This window comes from Triplophysa rosa, linkage group LG5, assembly GCF_024868665.1.
Source record: "Triplophysa rosa linkage group LG5, Trosa_1v2, whole genome shotgun sequence".
NCBI classification, from domain to species: domain Eukaryota; kingdom Metazoa; phylum Chordata; class Actinopteri; order Cypriniformes; family Nemacheilidae; genus Triplophysa; species Triplophysa rosa.
In genome coordinates this window covers 26,017,947-26,040,754 of record NC_079894.1, presented here as the reverse complement: position 1 = coordinate 26,040,754, position 22,808 = coordinate 26,017,947, and the positions used below count along the sequence as shown (strand labels likewise).

The window sequence follows — 22,808 nt, the reverse complement described above, 5'->3', positions numbered from 1 at the left end:
TTGATTGTTAATGAAATTTTGGTAGATTGGTTTTCACACTGAGATTTGCTTAAATAATATTAAATTGTACTTTTTTTAAAGTGATTGTGTTGTGGTGGTACATTTTACAAGTATTACCATGCTTTAGTTACAATATACACTAAAATAATGCAATATGCAGATGCACTGCAGCTCCCCCTAGTGTCTTCTATAGAGATGTGCAATAATTGCGATGATCTGAAACCATCGCGATGAGGTCAAACAATCGCGATGAGACGATTATTTAATAATCGTGACAGCCCTATTCACTGGATAGGATTTTTCCTTTGTCAGATTCATGTGTAGAACACTTGTCAAGTAAGAAAAGGCAACATGTTTTTGAGCACATTAACACTCAATTCAGTAATTCAGGTAAAAAATATTCTCAGAATGTGTGCCACGTGAAACATGGTTTCTATCTTCCGACCTAGCTTTTGATTGAAGTGTGAGGGAGAGAGACAGCACATTAACACTCAGCTGTAATTCAGGTAAAAAATATTCTCAGAATGTGTGCCACGTGAAACATGGTTTCTATCTTCCTACCTAGCTTTTGATTGAAGTGTGAGGGAGAGAGACAGTTCAGAAACCGACGTGTTCGACTTCATTAAGCGCTGTACAGAACGATCGGAATATGACATCAATGTTCCGTGAGAGCGTTTTAAATGCATATGAAGCGCTTTGTCCCGTGATGCTTTTATGCCGTTCGGTCTGCGCAACACCGAATGAAGTCAAACGCACACTTTAGTTTGGAGACAGAGGGAGTGCATGAGCTCTCTGCGTGCTCTTTCCTGCACTTATTACAAGCGCGTCATTCACCACTCATAAATCACATTAAATGTTAAAATAAATCTTTGCTGGGGCAAAAATTTGTTTTACGCACTCGCACCAATGCGACTCTGTGAAATTTTACCTCGCATGTTATAAAAAACGATCGCATTTGCAACCATTTTGGTCGCAGTCTAGAGCCCTGTGTATATCAGAAACATATCGGCTATTCTACAGGGCCGGCGCCACCTATGGGCAAAACAGGCAGGCTTGGAGGTGGGGCCTCCATAACTGTAATGTGTCTCCAACTTTGATGCACATACTGTAACATCAAACTAATGCAACAGTGTTTCAAAAGCATATACACAGCAGTCTACTTGACTCTTGGCTGCACGCACCTGTCTTTACATGCGGCTCGAGTCGCGCGACGCATGTCCCCGCATATCTCTTTTACAGTCTTTAGCATTGTTTGTCATCAAAGATTATTATTGTTACACGTTTTAAAACGCTTGCACATTAAAACTTTCTCACTCGAAGTGCGCGCATAGACGGCAGTTCTCATACAGCGCAAGGCTTACCAGCAAGTTCTCTATTTGCACGTCTTATATGCTGTGAAACACAAGGTTATGTCAAAAACCCATTTAAACAGTCCGTTTTGTCTTAAATGAAAGTAAACAGTCGGATCTATATCTCTATATCTCGTGTGATCACTCTGTCTATTCTCAGATAACAACCGGCTGCGTTACATTATCCAGTACATACATACTAAAAACCTGCTGCTGTTTTTAGTCTGTACGTAAGGAATTTTTTTTATCCTGACTGCCCTAAAATTTTATTTAGAGCAATTTCAAATTGAAACAGACTCTTTAATAATATAATTAACTTGTTAAAATTGTTACATTTTTACAGTGTAATAAAATATTTTATGTAAAAAAAAAAATGTTTTTCCTAGGGCGTCCAAATGTTTAGAACCGGCCCTGATTGTCAATATGGGTATATTCTGACACCCATAACTATGACATACTAAAAATGGCAGTAAAATATACCAACAATTCTTTGAGAATAATTAAGTACCGGTCATGGTAACTAGTTCATTTGTTCAACCATGGTAACATTTTAAATGGGGCTAAAGGTACTTACATTCTAATTATTAACTGTAAACATTATGAAATAATGCACAATTTGTAACACTCAAAAGTCTACGAATGCATAGAACTGAAAGTTTTCTGCAGAATCCTGGAGAGTTCTGCATGTGTCTGCTGACAAGGGTCGGCCAATACCAAGGCTGTTGGATTATATTTGTGCTGAGGGAAATTCGAAAGCGGCTGTGTTTATTTTACGAAATGGATCCAGAGGTCAGCGATGAGGTGAGCTCCTCAAACACGTGGGAAAAAATCAGCGTTTGTAAAGAAATAAGATCTTAAACATGGACCTCTTTCAAATCCTGCAGTTTTATAGCTGCCTGGCATCCTTTAGCAAAACGAGACCAGATACAAAAACGATCAAAGAGAATTTACAATTACATACATTCAGAAAAATCTCTCAACATCAAGACGAGACGCGAATCCCATTTTTGTGAGATAAAACCTCACGCTTCAAAGACGCGCCTGTGCGGGAATAAAGAAGCTTGGCAAAATAAAAATGGCATCGAGTTTGAACGTGAAGCGGGGAGAGAGAACTCTCTCGGGAGAGCTTCAGAGCACAAAGGCCAATGTCTAATGGGTAGGAGAGTGAGTCAGGCTGCTCTAACGCATGCCTGTTTCAGTCTCTCTCTCTCTCTCTCTCTCTCTCTCTCTCTCTCTCTCTCTCTCTCTCTTTCTCTCTCTCTCTCTTTCTCCGTCTCTTATTAATGTTTTCACAAATATCCCATCTGTATATACTGTATGATGGCTTGGTTGTCTCCCCTCTCGCATAAACAGCTCCTGCTCTCACGAGCTTCGCTGAAATACGTCTCCTCGAAGCATCCAGCATGCAGTGAGTGAACTCGACAGAAACGTTGCGGCGTACCTATGTCATCGGTGTCAATGAAAGCAAAACTGGGACGTGACTGTAAACACAGCGGTGAAATGTGCAGTGGCAGGGGTGCAGTTGTCATTGCAGCTTGATTTCTTGCAGACATGGGTAGTTGACGCACATTATGTACATCAATTAATTTACATTTAAAGAGTACATTCCTTGAGATCATAAAAAATACATTTCATGAAGTGTTTAATTTTGCCGTGTTTGAATGTAAGCAATCTGCCAAGTTGTAAATCCGAAGGTGAACGAATAACAAAGTTATTAGCTTATAAAAAAGGTAATCGACTCTGAATCACGCGAACAAGCCATGACCTGTCCGAATCTTTAACCACAATGTACCTACGTCACTAGAAAAATCCCCGCCTACTGACTGCGAAAACTTAACTCTCTCCTCCCCAAACACTGTACTAGCTCGTTCGTGACGTGTGCATCATGTCTAAGAGAAGCTGTGTTCTATGTAGTGAAACTAAGTCAGTCTTATTTTCACTACCAAAGGAAGAACTTCTGAGGAAAAAATGGTTACTATTTATTTTTCAAACGACACCAAAGGAGTATAAACCGAACGTTTTACTTTGCGCGCGTCATTTTACCGAAGATTGCTTCATCAATCTTGGCGCCTTTACTGCAGGATACATTAAACGTCTTTCCTTAAAAGATGTTGCAATACCAACTTTATTTGGACCTGTAAGCTCCACCGAATCACAACCTGTAAGTGTGACTCTTTATTTTTGTCTTTACTTAAAATTAAATTTGTGTGACGTTATCTCATGTCTGTGTTTAGCTAACGTTACCGTTATTTTTGGGGTTGTTACTGTTTGTTTACCTAACGTTAGCTATAAACTCGTTGCGCTAATGTAAGTGTTCAACCATATTAACTCGCAAAGTCTTTATTTCAAGAACTGCGTGGTGTACTATAGTTATAATAACATCTGAAGATACGAACACCGTACACTGTATGCCGTGATAACTAACTGTTACAAGAGAAGTGTCTAAAACAGTCCTTTTTCTTACTGGCATCTGTATAAGGATTAAAGAATGATTCGTCAGACTCGGGCTCGAACTGGTAAGGTAAAATCGACGCCATCTCTCTCTATACACTGTTAATATCCAACCACCTGCAAACCGTAATACAGCAGTAATGATAGGCGGTCCATTTGCGACACATGCTGAACGCGTTTGACCAATCACAGCAGACTAGACCATTTGACCAATCACAGCAGACTAGACCATCTGACCAATCACAGCAGACTACACTATCTGACCAATCAGATCAGACTACGCTGGCGGAAAGGCGGAGATTACACAGATGAATCGCGGAACGAATCATTTGAGAGTCAGTCAAGAAGTAAGGTAATAAAAACTGCTTATTATTACGAAATAATAGTATTTTTACATCATGTATGTACATAAACTTGTTGTCGGACACTCCATAAACCAAAATAAGCCCTTAAAAATATTGAGGAATGTACTCTTTAATGGTTTTAACAAGTTCTCATGTTAGATAATGCTACGGCGAGACGAATTATTTTACAAGTGCAATTATTCCACATTTGTCTCAGCTAAAAAATTACATAGGGATGGATTAATACAACAAATTAGCAAATCTCATAAACTACAACCCCTAATACATATTAGGGCTGTGCAAAAATATCGATACATGTAACTATCGCAATATATTTTTTTTTCGATAGTGTATCGATAGTGATACCTCTACTATCGATAATTTTTATTTAAATAATGTCATATACATACGGTCAAAAGTAAGTGGAAGCGAGCATGGCGAAAAATATAAGAATGCTTGGAGCTCTCAGAGCTGATGTGTGGGTGTGCTTTGCTTTTCAAAATAAGTCATGGAGTAATGAGTTATATAAAATAATGCTGTTTGTAGGCTTCAAGTCATGACACAAGTCACTTTAGCTACTGCAGTGCATTAGACAAAAAGTTTATTAAGAAAAGTAACAATGACATTTATTGTGCTTTCACGGATGTGACACTAGCACATTTACAGCACGGATGAACCAGGGGTTTTATACTGCCCATGTTCAGTGTTTTAACTGTAATGCACCAGAACAGCCAAGTGACTTGCGTGAGCCACCTTATTCCCCTGTGCTACCCACTTGAGGGGCGCAATCCACAGTTTGAGAACCCAAACCTCTGATCTAAAGGTCCATGCATCGCACATCATGGCCACTCTGCAGTGGTAAGGGATGTTTTTACACTTATCCTTACAGAAAACTCCCGGTGGTGCACATCATGTTGTATTTCTAGCTCTACTTTTTACATTTTCTATTTAAAGTATTGCAATATATCGCAAATGTGTATCGTATCGAAATACATAGCAATATATTGTATCGTGACCGATCTATCGTGATATGTATCGTATCGGGAGGCACATGCCAATACACAGCCCTAATACATATAACCAACAAAAAATGCATTTTTAAAGTCCGTATTGTTTTTAAATACGTTTTTATAAACGTTAAATAACCCTAAAATACATACCGAATAATAATCCAATGAAAGGAATAGTTCACCCAAAAATGATTTTTTTCACCCTCATGTCATTCCAAACCTGTATAAGTTTCTTTTTCCCCCAGAACAAAAAATAAGATATTTTAAAGAACACTGATAACCAAAACACTGAACCCCTTTGACTTCCATTGTATGAACACAAAACCACTGAGACATTTCTCAAAATATCTTCTTTTGTGTTCCACAGAAGGGAGTCACATACAGGTTTTAAATGATATGAGGGTCTTTTTATTTTAATTTTTTGGGTGAACTGTGCTTTTTAAAAAGCTTCTATTCAATCAAAGAGAATTGTATTAATTGGAGAGGTGTCGATACTCTGCTTTAGCTTCAAGGACTTAAAATGAAAACAAAACAATAAAACACATTTGTGTGTTTGGTTAAGACCAATTAATACATTTTAATTACAATTGATATATTTAAGCATTTTTTCATTGTCAGTCTTTTTTATTTTGTCTCGATTCGAGTTGTTTTCCAAGTGCCAACTGCAGCTTGTTATTTCGCTGGACTAAAGACTTGTACACACGCACGTACATAAATTCGCACGCGCTTATCGCCAGCATTTTTCGAGAAGTTTTTCAGCATTCATATACAAAGATTTTCACTGGCGATGAGCCGAGTGAACGTGCAAATTCACTCCCTGACAGTGATGGCGCTTAATGAAAAACAGAAATACCCCGGTACACAAGGTGCCGCTGTGCAACTTTATGCTTCTGACACTCGCTTGTCAGACAAAAGAAGAATTCATCTTACTTCCTCTTTGTCATTAGCTGTGTCTCATAGGCTGCGTCCTCCGGAGGTCTTATTTGAAGCTTGTTACGTCATCGAAGCTGTCTCGTTTCATAAAAGCAGGTAGGACACTCCATATGCACCCTTCTAATGCGCCCTACTTTCATGAGAATTTGGAGGACACATGAGGTGTATCCTTCGTTGCTAGAGACAACCCACAATTCTTTGTGTCGGCCAACGTCTGTTATTTGAATAAACTGCAGCAGCTGCACATTCAATCAAATATGTGGTGTTTAAATGTTAACAGTTTACAATTTGTGTCACCTTTTTTTATCTTGGCAGGCATATGTAGTAATTAGGTTTACAAGCATTTTTATGATTTTTAAACTTTTTAAAACAGTAAGGCAAATTTTTTTATATTTGTTTAACTCTTTTGGCATTGTTTAAGGTAGAAAGTAACCAACGTTTTACCTCTCAAAATAATTTAGAAATCATTTTAATTAATGTGACAGGTGTGCGAGTGCAACGTTGTACTTCCTGTTTCTTTTCCTGCCAGTATGTCCTACGAAGGACGTCTCATTTAATTCTAAATTGAGGATTCTCCATATACCGCATCTTTTAGAGGGTGAGACCTCCGGAGGACACAAGGACGCAGCCTTACGAAACGAGACACCGCTAATATGTGCTCGACAAGACCGTTTTGTGCTTGAGCACCACCAAGTCGTGTTTTACTGTAACTTCAGCAGCTCCAGGCACGTGAACAAAAGCGGCAATCTCATTGGTCGGCCAGTTTTTAACACAGCACGTCAAACTAAAAAAACAAGCCAGAGGCGTTTTTAAAAAATGACGCTTTTATGCCTAGTGTTTTGCACGTCGGTGTGCACACTCCCATTGGCACCCTTTGTTTATTCACGAGGCGTTAAACTTCGACGATAAACGCGCGCAATTATCGTCCCGGTGTGGACAAGCCTTAAGAGTGTTGCCTTGACAGTGCGAATCACCGCATCAGGACCACCGCATTTAGAACCACTGCAACAGTCCTATCACATTTAGCAGCAGCACAGCTCACTCATCTAACATAAACATGCCACATAACTATAAACAAAGCATTCAGAGACACACTAGCACTAATATAACCTTTACAGCAACAAGCCTGTTAAGGTGGGTTTTTACTTCTGCGTCGGACATTTTTGTTTACACTTGTGCGTTGTTGTCCGGGTCGACAGGCAATGGCCACTAGGGCGTCAGTGTCTGCAGGCATGTTGCTTGTGTAATCAAGACAAGAGCAGAAGAAGAAGCAGTTGTCTGAAGCATTTTGCAGTGATAGCAGCAAGTAAACCCTCACTTTTGAAGCTTGAGTTGTTACATACAGACACGTAATTTATTTTTTTAATTCGTATGGAAATGCGTATGAGTAAACCCGACGCTATCACTGAGTTTTTTTTACCTGAAGGGAGGGGGTTCAAGTAGACCAATCATAGCGCTTGCTGTCCGCGTCGCATTGACGTGCTGTTACATTTTTGGAAAGGTGCGCTACTCCGTAGGTCCGATGCAGAAGTAAAAATCTGCCTTTATTGTCCACCATATCATTGCTGAATTGAGCAAATGCACAAAGGGGCCTTTCGTGCATGTGGCCCTGTGACTTTATAAAGGGTCAACGGAAAAACAGCAAGAACCACAAGCTCTTGTTGGACGGTGGCCCAGATGTTGAAAATTGGGATTTCTGGATAATCCCTAATATGTCATTTTGCAAGTGTGTGAGTGTAGAACAGGACCAGGGGAGTGGGCGTAGACATCTAATCTAAATTCCATACTTAGAGGCTAAAATGAATATCAAAATTGTCCTGCCCAAAAATAAACGTCAAACTATAACCTTTAAGCAACATCTAAAAATACTGAAATTATCATACATATTTCAGCAATATGTCTACACAGTAGTTAAAACGCAGACATTTAAATCACCAAATATTTAGAGACATAAATGATCATCATTTATCTATTAAAATACAGAACGTTATGTATTATGGCAAGCCAATAATAGGAAACTATTCTAGCCTTTTGCTTGCATTGTTTTTGAAACAATGCAAAAGACTAGATTACATGAAGCACATCTCAACTGTAGTAAAACCAGACCTTAAAAATCCATTTCTATTATTATTTCACAATAATTCATGATTCACAAATGCTAAACAGCTGTTTGCAAAAATATATATCCACCCTCGGAAATAAAACCAGTAATAAAAACGTGGGATAATATCCATCACATCTTCTGTCTGTGTAGACAGAAATAACGGGTTTTGACAGTGAATGAGATCTGCCTCCTGTAAAAGTCTGATTCGTTCAATTAGATTGTGCTCATAGTAAACAATGTAGTAACGTGTTATGTCACCAAGAAAATCAAATACGACAAACCTTGTGAAATGCAACTGCGTGCATCTGACAAGCTTCTGACTGGCGTTGCACGATTCGTCCTTTAGACAAAAGGTTTCTGCGCGAAGGACGGTCACCAAATAAAGCTTTGTGGTAACACACACCCCGAGCAGCATGCATGGATACGATATTTCACGCGCAGCATGCATGGATACGATATTTCACGCGCAGCTGCAACAGAAAACAGAAATCATTCAAATAAATGAGCATGCCCCCGTGCATTTTTATGCACGTGCAAATATCATAATTGAATTATTTAAAATGAACAGAACGTATGCGTGGGGAATTATGCGAATTGCAAATAACGCAACCCTGTCAAGCGCTCGTGCAACGTTACGCATTCTGGTTGCACATCTAACCTGAAAATCAAATTTCATGTGAGGTCTATAAGAGACAGTATCACGCTGCGGACTGCACCACCCCTCTCACGCACAGACAATAACCCGCAGTGGGTTTATGAGACATGCGGGCCCCTCTAGGGCTCCGCGCTCGCGTTCAACGCACACCAAAGGCGCCTGTCACTGTCGCGCGCACTACGCGCTACAAAGCGCAAACCTGTTTATGACGCTTTATCAGATATAATACTATTCGCAACGAGCATTACCAGACCGACTAATTCTCTGACTGCTTGGTTAAGCTCTTTATAAACTAAAAACGTTTTCCTCCATATGTGATCGCAAGCCCAGAAAAAAACAACGAAAACTTTCCACTTACCGCCGTGAAGCTCTCCGACCTCCTCTGCGTCATTTACTCGCGAGTCGAAGAATAGATATAGAATAAAAATGCGTGTGTCGCGGGGTAAAAACTGAACATTAACCCTACGGCCGTGTGACGTCTCTCGGTGCTGGTTTTGAAAACATCGCCGTCAGTTCGTGTCTAAGAAAAGCCCGAGAAAAAAAACACGCAGAGCCGCGGCGCTCATTGGCTGAAACGCGGTCATGTGTTCCGCCGCGCTCGCACGGCTTCTGCGCATGCTCATACTAGCTTTCCTCTTCTGCCAGGACTTCCATGCCTATGCTTCCATGCCCTTATATTTGGCTTTCATATGTTTCGATTTAATAAACACTTTGAGTTTTATAACGTATTATAACATTACATGTAATATTTTATCTTTTCATTATATCATTGTTTCTAATTTATTTTATTATTTTTATGTAATTTTACTATTTTATTTTTTAGTCATTAGTTATTTTGCTCTGTATTTTGATATTAATTAATTTTTGTTGTAGTCTTCTCCTTGCAATGTACATTAGTTTTACAAAAACGAATCTAATAAGCTTTGAAATTACATATAAATAAATATGATTTAATGTAGGATTTGTTAATGTGAAATTGATATTACAGATGTCCTGGGGTGTTTTAATTTGAGTTTATTTATCTACGTTCGTATGTTTAGCTTTCCCTTTTTATGTTCCAATTATGTCAGATGCATTAAAAGAATAAACACATAAAACAAGGATAACTTTTAAATACTGTGTTAATACAAAAATCCCCTCGAATTGTTAAGTGCGTTCAATGCTTTTTTGTGTTTATCTCATGCCTCAGAGATTTGTTTTGATTTTGTCCTGTTGCAATATATTTTTTGTCTTTTCGAAAGGGGGGGGCTGACGCTGCGCACTTTGACGTCACCCGTTCCGTCCGACGCTGCGGCGAGAGAGCGAGTGCGCGAACGTTCTGGAACTTTCATGTCGGAGACACGCTCGCCTTCCATAAAGAAGGTATTTAAAGGTCGAGATGCATTATGACGTCGTTCGTTCTATTCCTATAAACTCAAAAGTGTGTTTGAAAATGGCGCCAGCCGAGCTTTCGAGGCTTATCTTTGTTGTGTCGCAGTCAGTTATTTACATGTGGGGAAGAGTTCGCGCATGCGCGGTAGACTGCCTTGTATTGTGCTGCAGAAAGAGCTCGAATCACAGAGGAGAATATCTGCGTGCGTGGGGGGATGGGCGCATGCACAGACTAGAGCAGCTCGAGTTAGTTGCATGAAACGTGACTGTTGTGGTGTGCAGAGGTGATCTTTATGTTAGAAACAACATGTGTGGTACAGATATGGCATTGCAGCTGTCTAGTGCAGAAGTGGGCGGTAGACTCAAATGTGTATGTTTATATACTGTGTATAAACTGTGTATCTTGGTAAATCACTGTGTGGTCAAGTAAATCATATGTAATACTGATTAAATACTGAATATTTTTAAATAATCACATATATAGTTATTTTCTGAGAAAAGCCTTAAATAAAAGTATTAGACAGTACATTATTGTGTGTAGTTAAATAAGTTGGTTAATAGACATGCTTTAGAAAGAGTCTTATATTATTGTTTTCTGTACATTGAATGTAAGCCTGTCACCGGCCAACAGTCCACAGCGATGCTTTGTGTTTTTTGTTGGAATGCATATACACAGGTAGACCTATGTTGTTTGCACAGCATAAGTATAGTATTTACCATGGTGCAACTCGCAGTAGGAAGGGGGTGGTGTGAAGGGGACATTTGGTAACCACAAGCTTGTGAAGCAGCCTCAGAAACGCATGTGTCTTTGGTTATGTGAATAGTGTTATTTTTCATGATCAAAACATTCATCTTAAACAACTCACACCGGGCCAAGTGAATATAATTAATGATAACATTTTATTTACAGAACATGTCTAATGTTTACAAAGACCCGAGTCAGATAATGGCGCATGTTTACAGGTCAGGTCTCACACCGAAGCCCGGTCCAGGGGGTGGTTCTGTCAATGAAGTTAACCCACCAGCAGGTTCACATGAAAAGCGTCCATTCCTGATAGAGGCAAGAATATTCAAATCAATTAAAACATTCTTGGCATGCAGACAGACTTAATAATCAACATCACATAATGTTCCTGTGTAATTGCAATTTAATTAAGGTAGATATTTAGTAGATATACGGGACACGTTAAATGTTAAAACTGTAATAAATACAGTTGCTTGTATAGACATGGTAAGCGAAGCATATGTTCAGTCTCCTATAACTAATAGCTGACCCTTTTACTGACGGTCAATCCCTTTAATAAGCTTGTGTTAACGGATGTCCTGTACGGTGACCTCACAACTAAAATACACTTTACTCTGAATCACATGATTAAATGGAAAGTTCACCCTAAAATGAAAATTCTGTCATCATTTACTCACCTTCATGTAATTTCATACTTGTATAAATTTCTTTGTTCTAATCAAAGATATTTGGAAGAAGGTTAGCAATCTTCAGTTCTGGGACATCATTGACTACCATAGTAGAACAAATTAAGTGGTATTCAAAGGTGCCCCAGAACTGTTTGTTTTCCTACATTCTTCAAAATATCTCATTTTGTGTTTAAGCGGGGAAAAAAAAATACAATATTTTTCTACTATGGTAGTGGATGATGTCCCAGAACTAAAAATCGCTAACATTCTTTCAAACTTTTATTCACCTGTTTCTGTGAGTTATAGAATATTGGACAACTGGAAATAATACAGAGATATAAATTTGAAGCTAGACTGTTAAGGCTTTTATTTTTGGGAATATCACCCAGACCCATTTATTATAGTGAAGATAGAAAGGTGAAGAGCTTTCATACCGGGGACCAGGCAGAGGAACTCCTCCTGCTTTCAGCTCATCAATGATCTGCTCAATGTCTGATGGTTTAAGATCCTCCTACAATCCAAAGCAAAGAGAAATAAAAGTACATGAAACAATCGTTAATGGAAAAAGCTTGCTTCTTTCATTTCATTTACAAAGAGTTTGTTACATAAGCCCGAATATATTTAACCTTCTAGTGCAAACCTCACAAAAACTACTGTATATACTTTTATTAAATTATTTTTGATAAATTTTCATTCATTCATTCATTCATTCATTCATTCATTCTATTAACACTCTGTTTTCCTTTTAAATAATTTTCAACTATTAATAGGTGTGATTTTTATTATGTTCTTATTGCTGTCATTTCAGCATATTTATCATTAATTAAATATTGAAATGAAACTGCAAGTGCAATCATAATGTATTGAATACTTGCCTTTACAAATTTCAAAACTTTTGCTTTTACGTTATTGTAATAAATCTGGGAAGATTGTTGATGTGAAAAACATCACATCACATGTAATTTCTCATGAAAATAATACCACAATGCAAAGTAATCTAAATAGTCAATAAACATTTTTCAATTAAAATGATTTGGGGGAAAATATGACATACACATGTTCCTGACAGATTTTATGCAACTTTAGTAAGTAGACTACACCTTCTGAAACTGACCTTCTCATGTGTTACAATTACTTGGAAGAATAACTTTAAAGGTAAACTCCTTTGTTCACCACTTCTGAAAATGTGACACTAAATGCAAGTCATTGAGTGATTTCTAAACAGATCACAGCTGTCTTGGTCTGTAGGGAATTATCTAGATGTATACATGTCACACAGATCAAATCGAACACAACACACTTTTCCTCCAGTAACAATTTTGCCTTTACAATTACATTAGAAACCACAAAAACTGAACAAAGCATCAAATGATGACGTCACCAATGATAAGCTGTAAGAACAAGACCTGCTAACCCATTTCAGACAGTGAATTTGTGACTTTTTAGTTTTCAGACATTGGAAGGCCACAGCTAATTACATCATTGACCTGGCGGGTCATCCAGGGCTCTGTTTAACACAAACAAGCTTAAACCTGACACTTGGTCAACCTGTACATTAACTACGGATGTGGGCTGGGTTCGAAATGGAAAACAAATCTCCATATTCAAACGGGGCATTCGGGAAGGTTACATAGTCCTCTAAAAACAAAGACACATAAACAAACCCCTGATCCTAAATATTATACTTCAATTTCCTGGACTGAAGACATTCATGATGCTTCTGAAGAGACTACTTTTTAAGCAATCAGACTTATTTTTATCTGACAGGTGACAAAACGAGCGATAACCCTAAAAAGTAACTCAAAACAAATCTAGAAACAGAATCTCAGAAAAATGGAGTTGGGTTCTATTGACCATCCAAAACACAGACTGACTTCCTAACAGAGAAACTGCCTCCCCTAGAGGCCACATTAAAACTAGCCTCTTTATCAATACACTCACAGCAAGAGACAAAAAGAGATTTGTGATCATACTCACATAATAGTTATCATTGATTTGAACCATCGGGGCGTTCACACAGGCACCGAGGCATTCAACTTCTGTTAGGGTGAATAATTTGTCCGCTGTGGTCTCCCCGACCTTGATACCTAAGAGGGAAGATTTGTGTTTTTTTAGTCCCACAGCGTTTTGTGTATTTGCTAGTAAAAAAATGTCTCAACATGCAAGATGGTTAGAGCTTTGAAAGCAAAATCATTTCAGAAGCAGAACGTGTTTTTACAATTTGATAAAAGAATACAAATACATTATTTTGTAATACTGTACTTTAATAAATAAGATGAAGAATGTGTATTGAGTAAATTAGGTCAGTTTTGATGTATTAATGAATAAGAAATTGTAGAAAATGCCACTTAATCAGTCACATTGCTGTGTGTTTAGATTCAAAATACATTTGTGGTAAAAAAAAAAAAAGTAGTGTATTAGTGTATTTTCCAAAATTATTAAATTATTTAATAATAATTATCAGAATGATTTAAATTCTAGACAAGCACTGTGCGTTTTGTATGTTTATGTATTATGTGTATGCTAGTGTCTGTGTACAGTGTGGTTAAGAGATTTTGTATTTGTATTTTGACAAAGACATTTGCTCTTTGCAGCCCTCTGCAGGTCAGAAAGAGTGGTGAAAAGCCATTATAACGTGCAAGTATCAGCAGTGGTCGAATTGTAAAAATAAATTCAAGGGGGATGGTACGGTCAAAAAAATGTTTTGGGTGTTGGGGAAGTGTATGTCCCAGAGCGAACCTTAAACAACAATGTTTATTTAATAAATATTAAGAATGATTAGAACTATAAGATTTGAGCTATCCAAATGTAATACATCTTTTGGAACAAAGTCTCTCTATGAACAAGGCAAAAACAGAAATATTGCAAAATATTACAAATTAAAAGAACTGTTTTCTAGTTGAATATATTAACTTTTCAACATCTCTGCTCCACAATATGACGTGTCACATTAAACTTTAATGAGGTTTTTGACCAGTAAATGTGGGACATATAGGTTTTGTCCGTCCTGAGTCAATAAATCAAATCATTATTAAATGCTTAATGTGTGCATCAGTGATATTAAAAGACCAAGTACACATCTTGAAGCATGCTAGTACATTATAAATGCTTAATGCCCCCGTGCAACGCCATTACGTTTTAATCAATTTACAGCTTATAACGTTTATTGTAGGGGCTCAGGTTTTTCTGTCATTTAGCCAAAATCTCATGTTTTAACAGATATTAGCGCTATTCAGTGGCTATTTATGACAGTAAGTTACACTGGCTATGACTCGACAGCAATGCAATATAGACACTCTTCTCCGCTCCTTAATTACACAAAACATTAGTCTTTATATAGTGTCTGTTGAGTAAGAAAACGCTGTGCATTTTCAAAGAAACAGCTCGCATGATCAAATACAAGCAGAACTCACGATTATGGCAGAGAGACACTCGAATAGGGAGGCTCAGAGATGACGTATAATTCTATATTATATAATTGTTTTTTTTAATAGGTTTTTGGTAAATCGCCCAAAATAAGGTCTGTGGTATACAAAACCTCTTAATATTTTCACGTTTCATTCTATGACATAAAACACACCAGTTATAACTCGCTCGTGATTTTTTAAAGCCTTATTTTGTCTTGAAAACGGAGGTTGCTAAAAGCGACTTCTTCCTTTGGCGGGGACGTTAGACATTGCACATATAAAGCTCACAAATAATGCAACGTGGCACAAATCTCTTAAAACATACATGCGGATTCTATCAGGGAGTAATTACTTGCCAGGGAACACATTTTTAATAACGTTTTGATAAGAGTTGTCGGAGGATTGGTGGTGGTGACGTTGAAATTGAGCGACCTTAAGTGTAGTCCGTTTATAGCATCGTGTTAGCTTTTTACTTCTACCGATTGTATTTCGGCTTCAAAAGTAACAAATGTGGTGTTGATTTGTAAAGATTATCTTGATGGACAAAACGTGTAAACATCATAAACCGTTGTTAATCACAGATCTTATTTTTTGCGATCTTCCAAAAGTCTATGGGGAAAATGCATAGGCTTTCGGTCAAGGGAACCAGCGCGGCGCTTACTTACGGGTTAGCCTACAAAACATACGTCAGCCCCCTTCAATTCGAGCCCTAAGTATCAGCCGCCTGGTCACATGCACATAGCTGAATAGAGCTCACATTGAAAAACTAGAACATACGCCTTTACGAATAGGCTACTGTAGCAATCTCCTAATAACCTAAATATACTAGGGTTTGATGTTCCAGCAGAGAGCTGGAATGGTTTCTGCTTACCCAGTTTGTTTTTAATGGCCTCCAGGATGCTGTCAGAGTCGCAGAGCATGCACGGCGTTGTGGTGCAGATCTGAATGTGGTACTTGCCCACTGGCTGTCGGAGGAACATGGTGTAAAATGTTGCAACTTCATACACCCTCATAGGAGCAACGTCCAGGATCTCTGCCACCTGCGGGACGAACAACATTATTACACCAGAAACATTCCATAAAACTGTGACAAGCAGGTCAAAGTTTCCACATTTGTGACTCTGGACCACAAAACCAGTCATGTGGGTCAATTCTTCAAATTGAGATTTACACATCATCTGAAAGCTTTACATAGATACCAAACTTGAGTGGGTAATTCTCAAAGAGCGGGCAGCAGCGAGTGAAGTTTGTAGCCGTGTGTCTGGCCATTTTTGTTCCCGATTTTGCTGCATTCATAAATAAAAGTTTTCATATATTTACGGTAGGAAATTTACAAAATATCTTCATGGAACATGAACTCAACTTAATATCCTCAAGATTTTTGGTATTAAAAAAATTATCATTTTGACAATGTATCGTTGGCTATTGCTACAAATATACCCATGCTACTTATGACTGGTTTTGTGGTCCAGGGTCACTTTTTTTAACAGTATTACTATGTATTGGTTTCAAGGACTGTCTGCATACCAACATTTCCAGGTTTGCCATGACAATGGTAACCCTGTATTTATAAAAAAAAAACATGGGTTTTCTTACCTTGTTCATTGCAGATATAGGAAGCCATCCATGCTGTCTCTGAGCCAAGTCCAGCACAGGAATAGTGGCACCCGCCTTGTGTCCCTCTGGGTAATTATTCATGATTGCTTCAACTCTCTGTTTAACAATAACAAACACACAGCTATGACGTTTATTGTAAATATTTGGCAACCACAGTACATATTTGGATTGCTGATGCCACACACAAGCAAAACCCATGTTACAATGGCAAAAAAGTAACATATGCCGAAAATCTGATGAATGCATAGTGTGATGATAAATAATTTTAGTGTCTTTTATGCAAACAATGAGTCCCTTACCTTCATGTTTTCTTGTGTAAATTCAAATGGAGTTTCTGGATTGTTGGATGGTGTGTCTCTATGCTGGAATAGACACCAGATTCATTCATCAATCATAAACATCTTTCAATATTGACCAATATGCAAAGACTCATTTTATATTAAACAAATCGTGACATATCTGCAATAAAACCAATTCATCAAGAAGGCTGCCATGTTTATTTGGTTTACAGTCATTTCACAAACATGTGTGAACCAATCCAAAGTGGGACACATTCTGCATGTAAATGTTGTGTTCAACTAAGAGATATTCTTTATGATGCACATTATTTAAGAGACATGTCATTTTAAATACAAAAATGTTGATATATGTAGCCTCAACATGTTTATTATTTGTTGTTGAACTATGAACACATACAGGTGCTGGTCATATAATTAGAATATCATCAAAAAGTTGATTTATTTCACTAATTCCATTCAAAAAGTGAAACTTGTATATTATATTCATTCATTACACACAGACTGATATATTTCAAATGTTTATTTCTTTTAATTTGATGATTATAACTGACAACTAATGAAAATCCCAAATTCAGTATCTCAGAAAATTAGAATATTACTTAAGACCAATACAAAGAAAGGATTTTTAGAAATCTTGGCCAACTGAAAAGTATGAACATGAAAAGTATGAGCATGTACAGCACTCAATACTTAGTTGGGGCTCCTTTTGCCTGAATTACTGCAGCAATGCGGCGTGGCATGGAGTCGATCAGTCTGTGGCACTGCTCAGGTGTTATGAGAGCCCAGGTTGCTCTGATAGTGGCCTTCAGCTCTTCTGCATTGTTGGGTCTGGCATATCGCATCTTCCTCTTCACAATACCCCATAGATTTTCTATGGGGTTAAGGTCAGGCGAGTTTGCTGGCCAATTAAGAACAGGGATACCATGGTCCTTAAACCAGGTACTGGTAGCTTTGGCACTGTGTGCAGGTGCCAAGTCCTGTTGGAAAATGAAATCTGCATCTCCATAAAGTTGGTCAGCAGCAGGAAGCATGAAGTGCTCTAAAACTTCCTGGTATACGGCTGCGTTGACCTTGGACCTCAGAAAACACAGTGGACCAACACCAGCAGATGACATGGCACCCCAAACCATCACTGACTGTGGAAACTTTACACTGGACCTCAAGCAACGTGGATTCTGTGCCTCTCCTCTCTTCCTCCAGACTCTGGGACCCTGATTTCCAAAGGAAATGCAACATTTACTTTCATCAGAGAACATAACTTTGGACCACTCAGCAGCAGTCCAGTCCTTTTTGTCTTTAGCCCAGGCGAGACGCTTCTGATGCTTCCTGCTGCTGACCAACTTTATGGAGATGCAGATTTCATTTTCCAACAGGACTTGGCACCTGCACACAGTGCCAAAGCTACCAGTACCTGGTTTAAGGACCATGGTATCCCTGTTCTTAATTGGCCAGCAAACTCGCCTGACCTTAACCCCATAGAAAATCTATGGGGTATTGTGAAGAGGAAGATGCGATATGCCAGACCCAACAATGCAGAAGAGCTGAAGGCCACTATCAGAGCAACCTGGCCTCTCATAACACCTGAGCAGTGCCACAGACTGATCGACTCCATGCCACGCCGCATTGCTGCAGTAATTCAGGCAAAAGGAGCCCCAACTAAGTATTGAGTGCTGTACATGCTCATACTTTTCATGTTCATACTTTTCAGTTGGCCAAGATTTCTAAAAATCCTTTCTTTGTATTGGTCTTAAGTAATATTCTAATTTTCTGAGATACTGAATTTGGGATTTTCATTAGTTGTCAGTTATAATCATCAAATTAAAAGAAATAAACATTTGAAATATATCAGTTTTTCAAGTCAAATATAAAAGTTTCACTTTTTGAATGGAATTAGTGAAATAAATCAACTTTTTGATGATATTCTAATTATATGATCAGCACCTGTATATGCTACTGTACAATTATGGCAACAAAAGGGAAGACAGCACTAGGACAAGTAACGTCTTAGCCCTTTATTCATATTTACTATTAAGTAGGGGTGTAACGGTACGCGTATCCGTACCGAACCGTCACGAGCTGTCGAGGGGAAAATTCCAAAATGAAGTTATCATTCCTATGCCCTACTCCCTTCGAAGGGCAGAGCCCTTGTAGATTAGACTTTGGAGTGAGCAGGGCATTTGCATGCCATTATGTAGACGTTTGGAATGCACTTGGCAAAGTAAGCGACGTAATTTCCTCATTATCTTCTGCTGGCATGTTCCTGTGACAACGAAGCATTGTGTCCGTCAGCAGATGTTGCTGTTTTAATGGCATAACTTAAGCATAAAACCTGTTCGCAAATAAACATACATTTTATATTTTAAAAAGTTTTTAAAATATGCTATATAATATATAAACACTAATATATATAAAACTTTTCGAAATATAAAATGTATGTTTATTTGCAAACAGGTTTTATGCTTGAAGGAACAGTGCGGGATGTTTTGTATGATCTATTAACAGAAATGCAATATAACATACAAAACTGTGTCTTTAGATGTGTATAAAAACCTTACGTAATGAAAAGTTATGTTTTTATTACCTTAGAATAAACCAGTTGTATCTACATAGGGAGCGGGCCTATCTACATGGAATTTGTTATGTTGCGCAGCCATGTTTTGTACAGTAAGCTCTAACGGACAAACAGCTCTACAGAGCGCGTTTCGTATATGTTGGTCTTCGTGTGTGTTTTTAGACGCAGCTTGCGTCATCACTGAGTTGAAGACGCACAAAGTAGTAAGTCGTAGTACGTAGAGAAGGAGGAGTAGTCGCCGTCTAGCTGAAGCAATTGATTGTTCTGTCTTAGAAGTTTTGATAAAATGGAGGACCATGCGTATTGTGCACAAGAGCCGACAGAGCGTGAATCTCCGTCGTCAAAGAAGCGCAAACGTGATGCTGCCAGACGAATTAGAGACAAACGGCGGCAGAAATCCAGGATAAACATCGCTGTATCTATTACCAGATGGAAGGCACTGTTGAAAGACAAATGTTTTCAAGGCGACGCCGAAGTTGCCTGTTTTCTGCTAGACTGGTAAGATAATTCAACATTTTCAATGTTTTAACTTTTTCAATGTTTACCAAACAACTGTTTTGTTGAAACGGTAACGTTAGCATTTTATACAAATGGCCATATAACCTCCGAATAATAATGTTTTTCCATCCCTGCGGTACGTACTCCGGTTGTTCCTGACTTTACAAAGGGGGAGACAAACGTTTACTAACTTACACCTAACTGCCTATGTCGTTGTCAGATCAAACGCTTTGAACAGCGTTGCTATTTACGATTAGCTAACTTTAGTTACTTCACTACTCTCAGCGTGTAGATAGCACGCAAGAAATATATCTAATTATAGAACTGTAACAGTAACTTTCGCAATAGAATACATGTTAAATGATTAATTATGTTAATATATTGCCTTACCTTTGCAAAGAAACATCGTTGCTTGTATCACTGCTATCCGCTGTCTCAGTAGACGACATCTTTTTATACTGTTGCGGCCACCGTCGTAATTCGAAAGGGAGGGGTGAGCAAATGACTCAGAGATTCGTTGCAAAACTATAATACAACGCTAGTGGCCGCTGATTTTCAAGAACTGCGCCTTTAAGTTATGCCATTAAAACAGCGACATCTGCTGACGTAGGAGGAGTAGGGCATAGGAATGATGACTATATTTGGAATATTGCCTGTGACAGTTCGGTAGGAATACAGGTACCGTTACACCTCTACTATTAAGGATGTTTTAAAGGTTGTAAATGTTTATTTTGCAGTGGTGTTTGGAGTGTAAACTGAAGCTCAGCTTTTAAGAAGGCTTGGCTAAAAATCACAACACGTGTGCGAAGCTTATCCAAAATCTGGGAAATAACTACTGTGAAGAACCAAATAGGATAAAAAAATTAATAGATTATAAAACTGTACTGAGTTGTTTTTTTCCTGTGTGAGCTCTTGCATATTAGAATAAAACACTGTAGTTTGCCTTTATTGCCAATACCATAAGTTTAAACTTACTCCATTGTATAACATACACCTTATATTTTGATGCTTGCTTTACCTGCTGTAGAGTCAACTAATATTGTGTAACTATGGCCACTACCACAGGGAGAGAACTAATGTGTTTTTCTATATAAATACGTTGGTAAATTCATTTCAGAAATGTACAGAAACGATAATAAAAGCACATAGAGTGAGGTCTTACCACAAACATGCCACCTGCTCCAGCTCGAGCTGCAGTCTGATGCAGGCTGCGCACCTACAATATAACACAACAGAACACTTTACTGATGATTGACAGCTCACTTACAGAGAAAAGTGTAAATCACCATTTAAACGAAATTTGACGTTGTACATTTACATTTACGAATTTGGCAGACGCTTTTATCCAAAGCGACTTACATTGCATTGAACTATACATTTGTTTTGTCTTTTTAAGTATGTGTACTGTGTAAAGTAGCAACACTTTTGTTGCTAGGAACCATGTAGAAAGTTGATTTTATATAAAGTGCAAGTGAAATACTTTTAGTAAAAAAATAAGACTGTGCATGACATGCATACTGTATACATGCACAATGCAAATACATAAATGTAGTAATGTAAGTCTGTCATTGTATAAAGCCTGTGCATGATGTACTGTCTTGTTAACCGTCTTGATCGTATCTTTTGTTTATTGTCATTTCTGTACAGTTTTTAGAGCCAGTATTTTAACAGATCTCAGTAAACGTAGTATTTAGTATTTAAATGAAATATAAGCAGAATCAGACATAATTTCTTAGCGGTTAGCGCTTTAGCTTCATGCCCTTGCACAGATGTCAACGCTGATACCGCGCTGCTACCATGTAACACCTCTACAATTCTTCTAAATTAAATTATTATAATTTCAGAAATTAAAAAAATCATACCGCATTAGACGCCACTGAGCGCAGAGCTAACGATGAAATCATCTTAAAAACACGCTAGGTCACCGTAAACACAAGCAATGGCTGACATCAATCGATGCGAGAGATCGATTGAGCGGATCTAGTTACGCAAACGGCGGAGTAAGCGCAAGGTAAGTGTAATCGAACTCAGAGCTGCTCAGAGTTACGCATGCGCGCAACTGCTAACAGATGCACATTGTGTTCAGGACACGTACCTTGATAAAAATAACCGAGACAGAATGCAATGTACATTTGCGACACTGTAATTAAAGACGACGTATAATAGTTCGCAATGTACTTTGTTAAACAGTTTATTTTACTTTTTTAAACGTTTCATTTTCATCTATGTAAATTAAAAGCGTCTGCTGAATGCTTCAGTGTAAACGCCATACTAAGTTACTTTAAAAAAAGACTGTAGTCCTTTACTATATTAAACTACTGATACTGTAGTATTTTTTTATTTTACCATATTAAATATTACAGTATGCTACAGTATTTACTACAGTTTATCAATTCAGTATTGTTCACACTACTGAATACTGTTGTGTATGTTAACAAAGCGAGTACTGTAAAATACAACAATATACTAATTTACTACACTGCATAGGTGTACAACTGTTTTGCAAATACGGGATTGCAAATAATAAAACAAAAAGCAAGTGGCATTTATTGTGGGTGCAAGGCATTTTGTGCATCTCAGCTTTTGTCTAGGAGAAATTATTTTGTTTTTGTATGTCCAGAAGACAGCATTGCTTTGTATGGCCACATTTCCAGTAAATGCCAGCAAAGGGTGGGCAGTGCAGTCCAGAGTTGCAACAGACCGTAAATGAGTCATGATGATCATCATGTCAGAAAACAATTATTTTAGGAAGTAGAATACAGTATGACCTTCACCAAATTCTCCA

General features: G+C 38.0%; 2 protein-coding genes and 1 long non-coding RNA gene across 6 annotated transcripts in view; 1 reads left to right on the top strand and 2 right to left on the bottom strand.

The window, feature by feature from the left end:
- Window positions 1-9,384, bottom strand: part of ankrd12 (ankyrin repeat domain 12) — a 68,658-nt gene extending 59,274 nt beyond the window's left edge. For 3 of the 4 annotated variants that reach the window (XM_057333135.1, XM_057333133.1, XM_057333137.1), the window contains exon 1: window positions 9,205-9,384. The gene's annotated coding sequence lies outside the window, so the exon portion shown is untranslated. Of the gene's footprint in view, window positions 1-8,472; window positions 8,662-9,204 lie in introns of all 4 variants that reach the window. The other variant, XM_057333136.1, reaches the window with a different exon arrangement.
- A 554-nt stretch (window positions 9,385-9,938) lies between these two features.
- On the top strand, window positions 9,939-16,754 carry LOC130554791 (uncharacterized). The gene is made up of 3 exons (XR_008963028.1): window positions 9,939-10,208; window positions 15,934-16,134; window positions 16,648-16,754. It is a non-coding gene; the product is annotated as an uncharacterized LOC130554791 (long non-coding RNA).
- Window positions 11,099-22,017, bottom strand: ndufv2 (NADH:ubiquinone oxidoreductase core subunit V2). The gene is made up of 8 exons (XM_057334656.1): window positions 21,886-22,017; window positions 21,186-21,239; window positions 16,954-17,016; window positions 16,634-16,750; window positions 15,909-16,077; window positions 13,608-13,717; window positions 12,065-12,141; window positions 11,099-11,268 (listed from the first exon to the last, which is right to left on the bottom strand). The coding sequence occupies exons 1-8, from the start codon at window positions 21,925-21,927 to the stop codon at window positions 11,175-11,177; spliced, it is 726 nt and encodes a 241-aa protein (XP_057190639.1). The 5' UTR covers window positions 21,928-22,017; the 3' UTR covers window positions 11,099-11,174.
- Between the last annotated feature and the right edge of the window lie 791 nt (window positions 22,018-22,808).

Bases quoted from the DNA above. Each gene is read 5' to 3' on its own strand.
- ndufv2 (XM_057334656.1), bottom strand. From the start codon at position 21,927: ATGATTTCATCGTTAGCTCTGCGCTCAGTGGCGTCTAATGCG. The intron at 16,078-16,633 runs GTAAGAAAACCC...TTCGTCCCGCAG, and splicing joins CTATATCTGCAATGAACAAG to GTGGCAGAGATCCTGGACGT. The intron at 12,142-13,607 runs GTGAGTATGATC...TTTGGATTGTAG, and splicing joins AAATCAATGATAACTATTAT to GAGGATCTTAAACCATCAGA.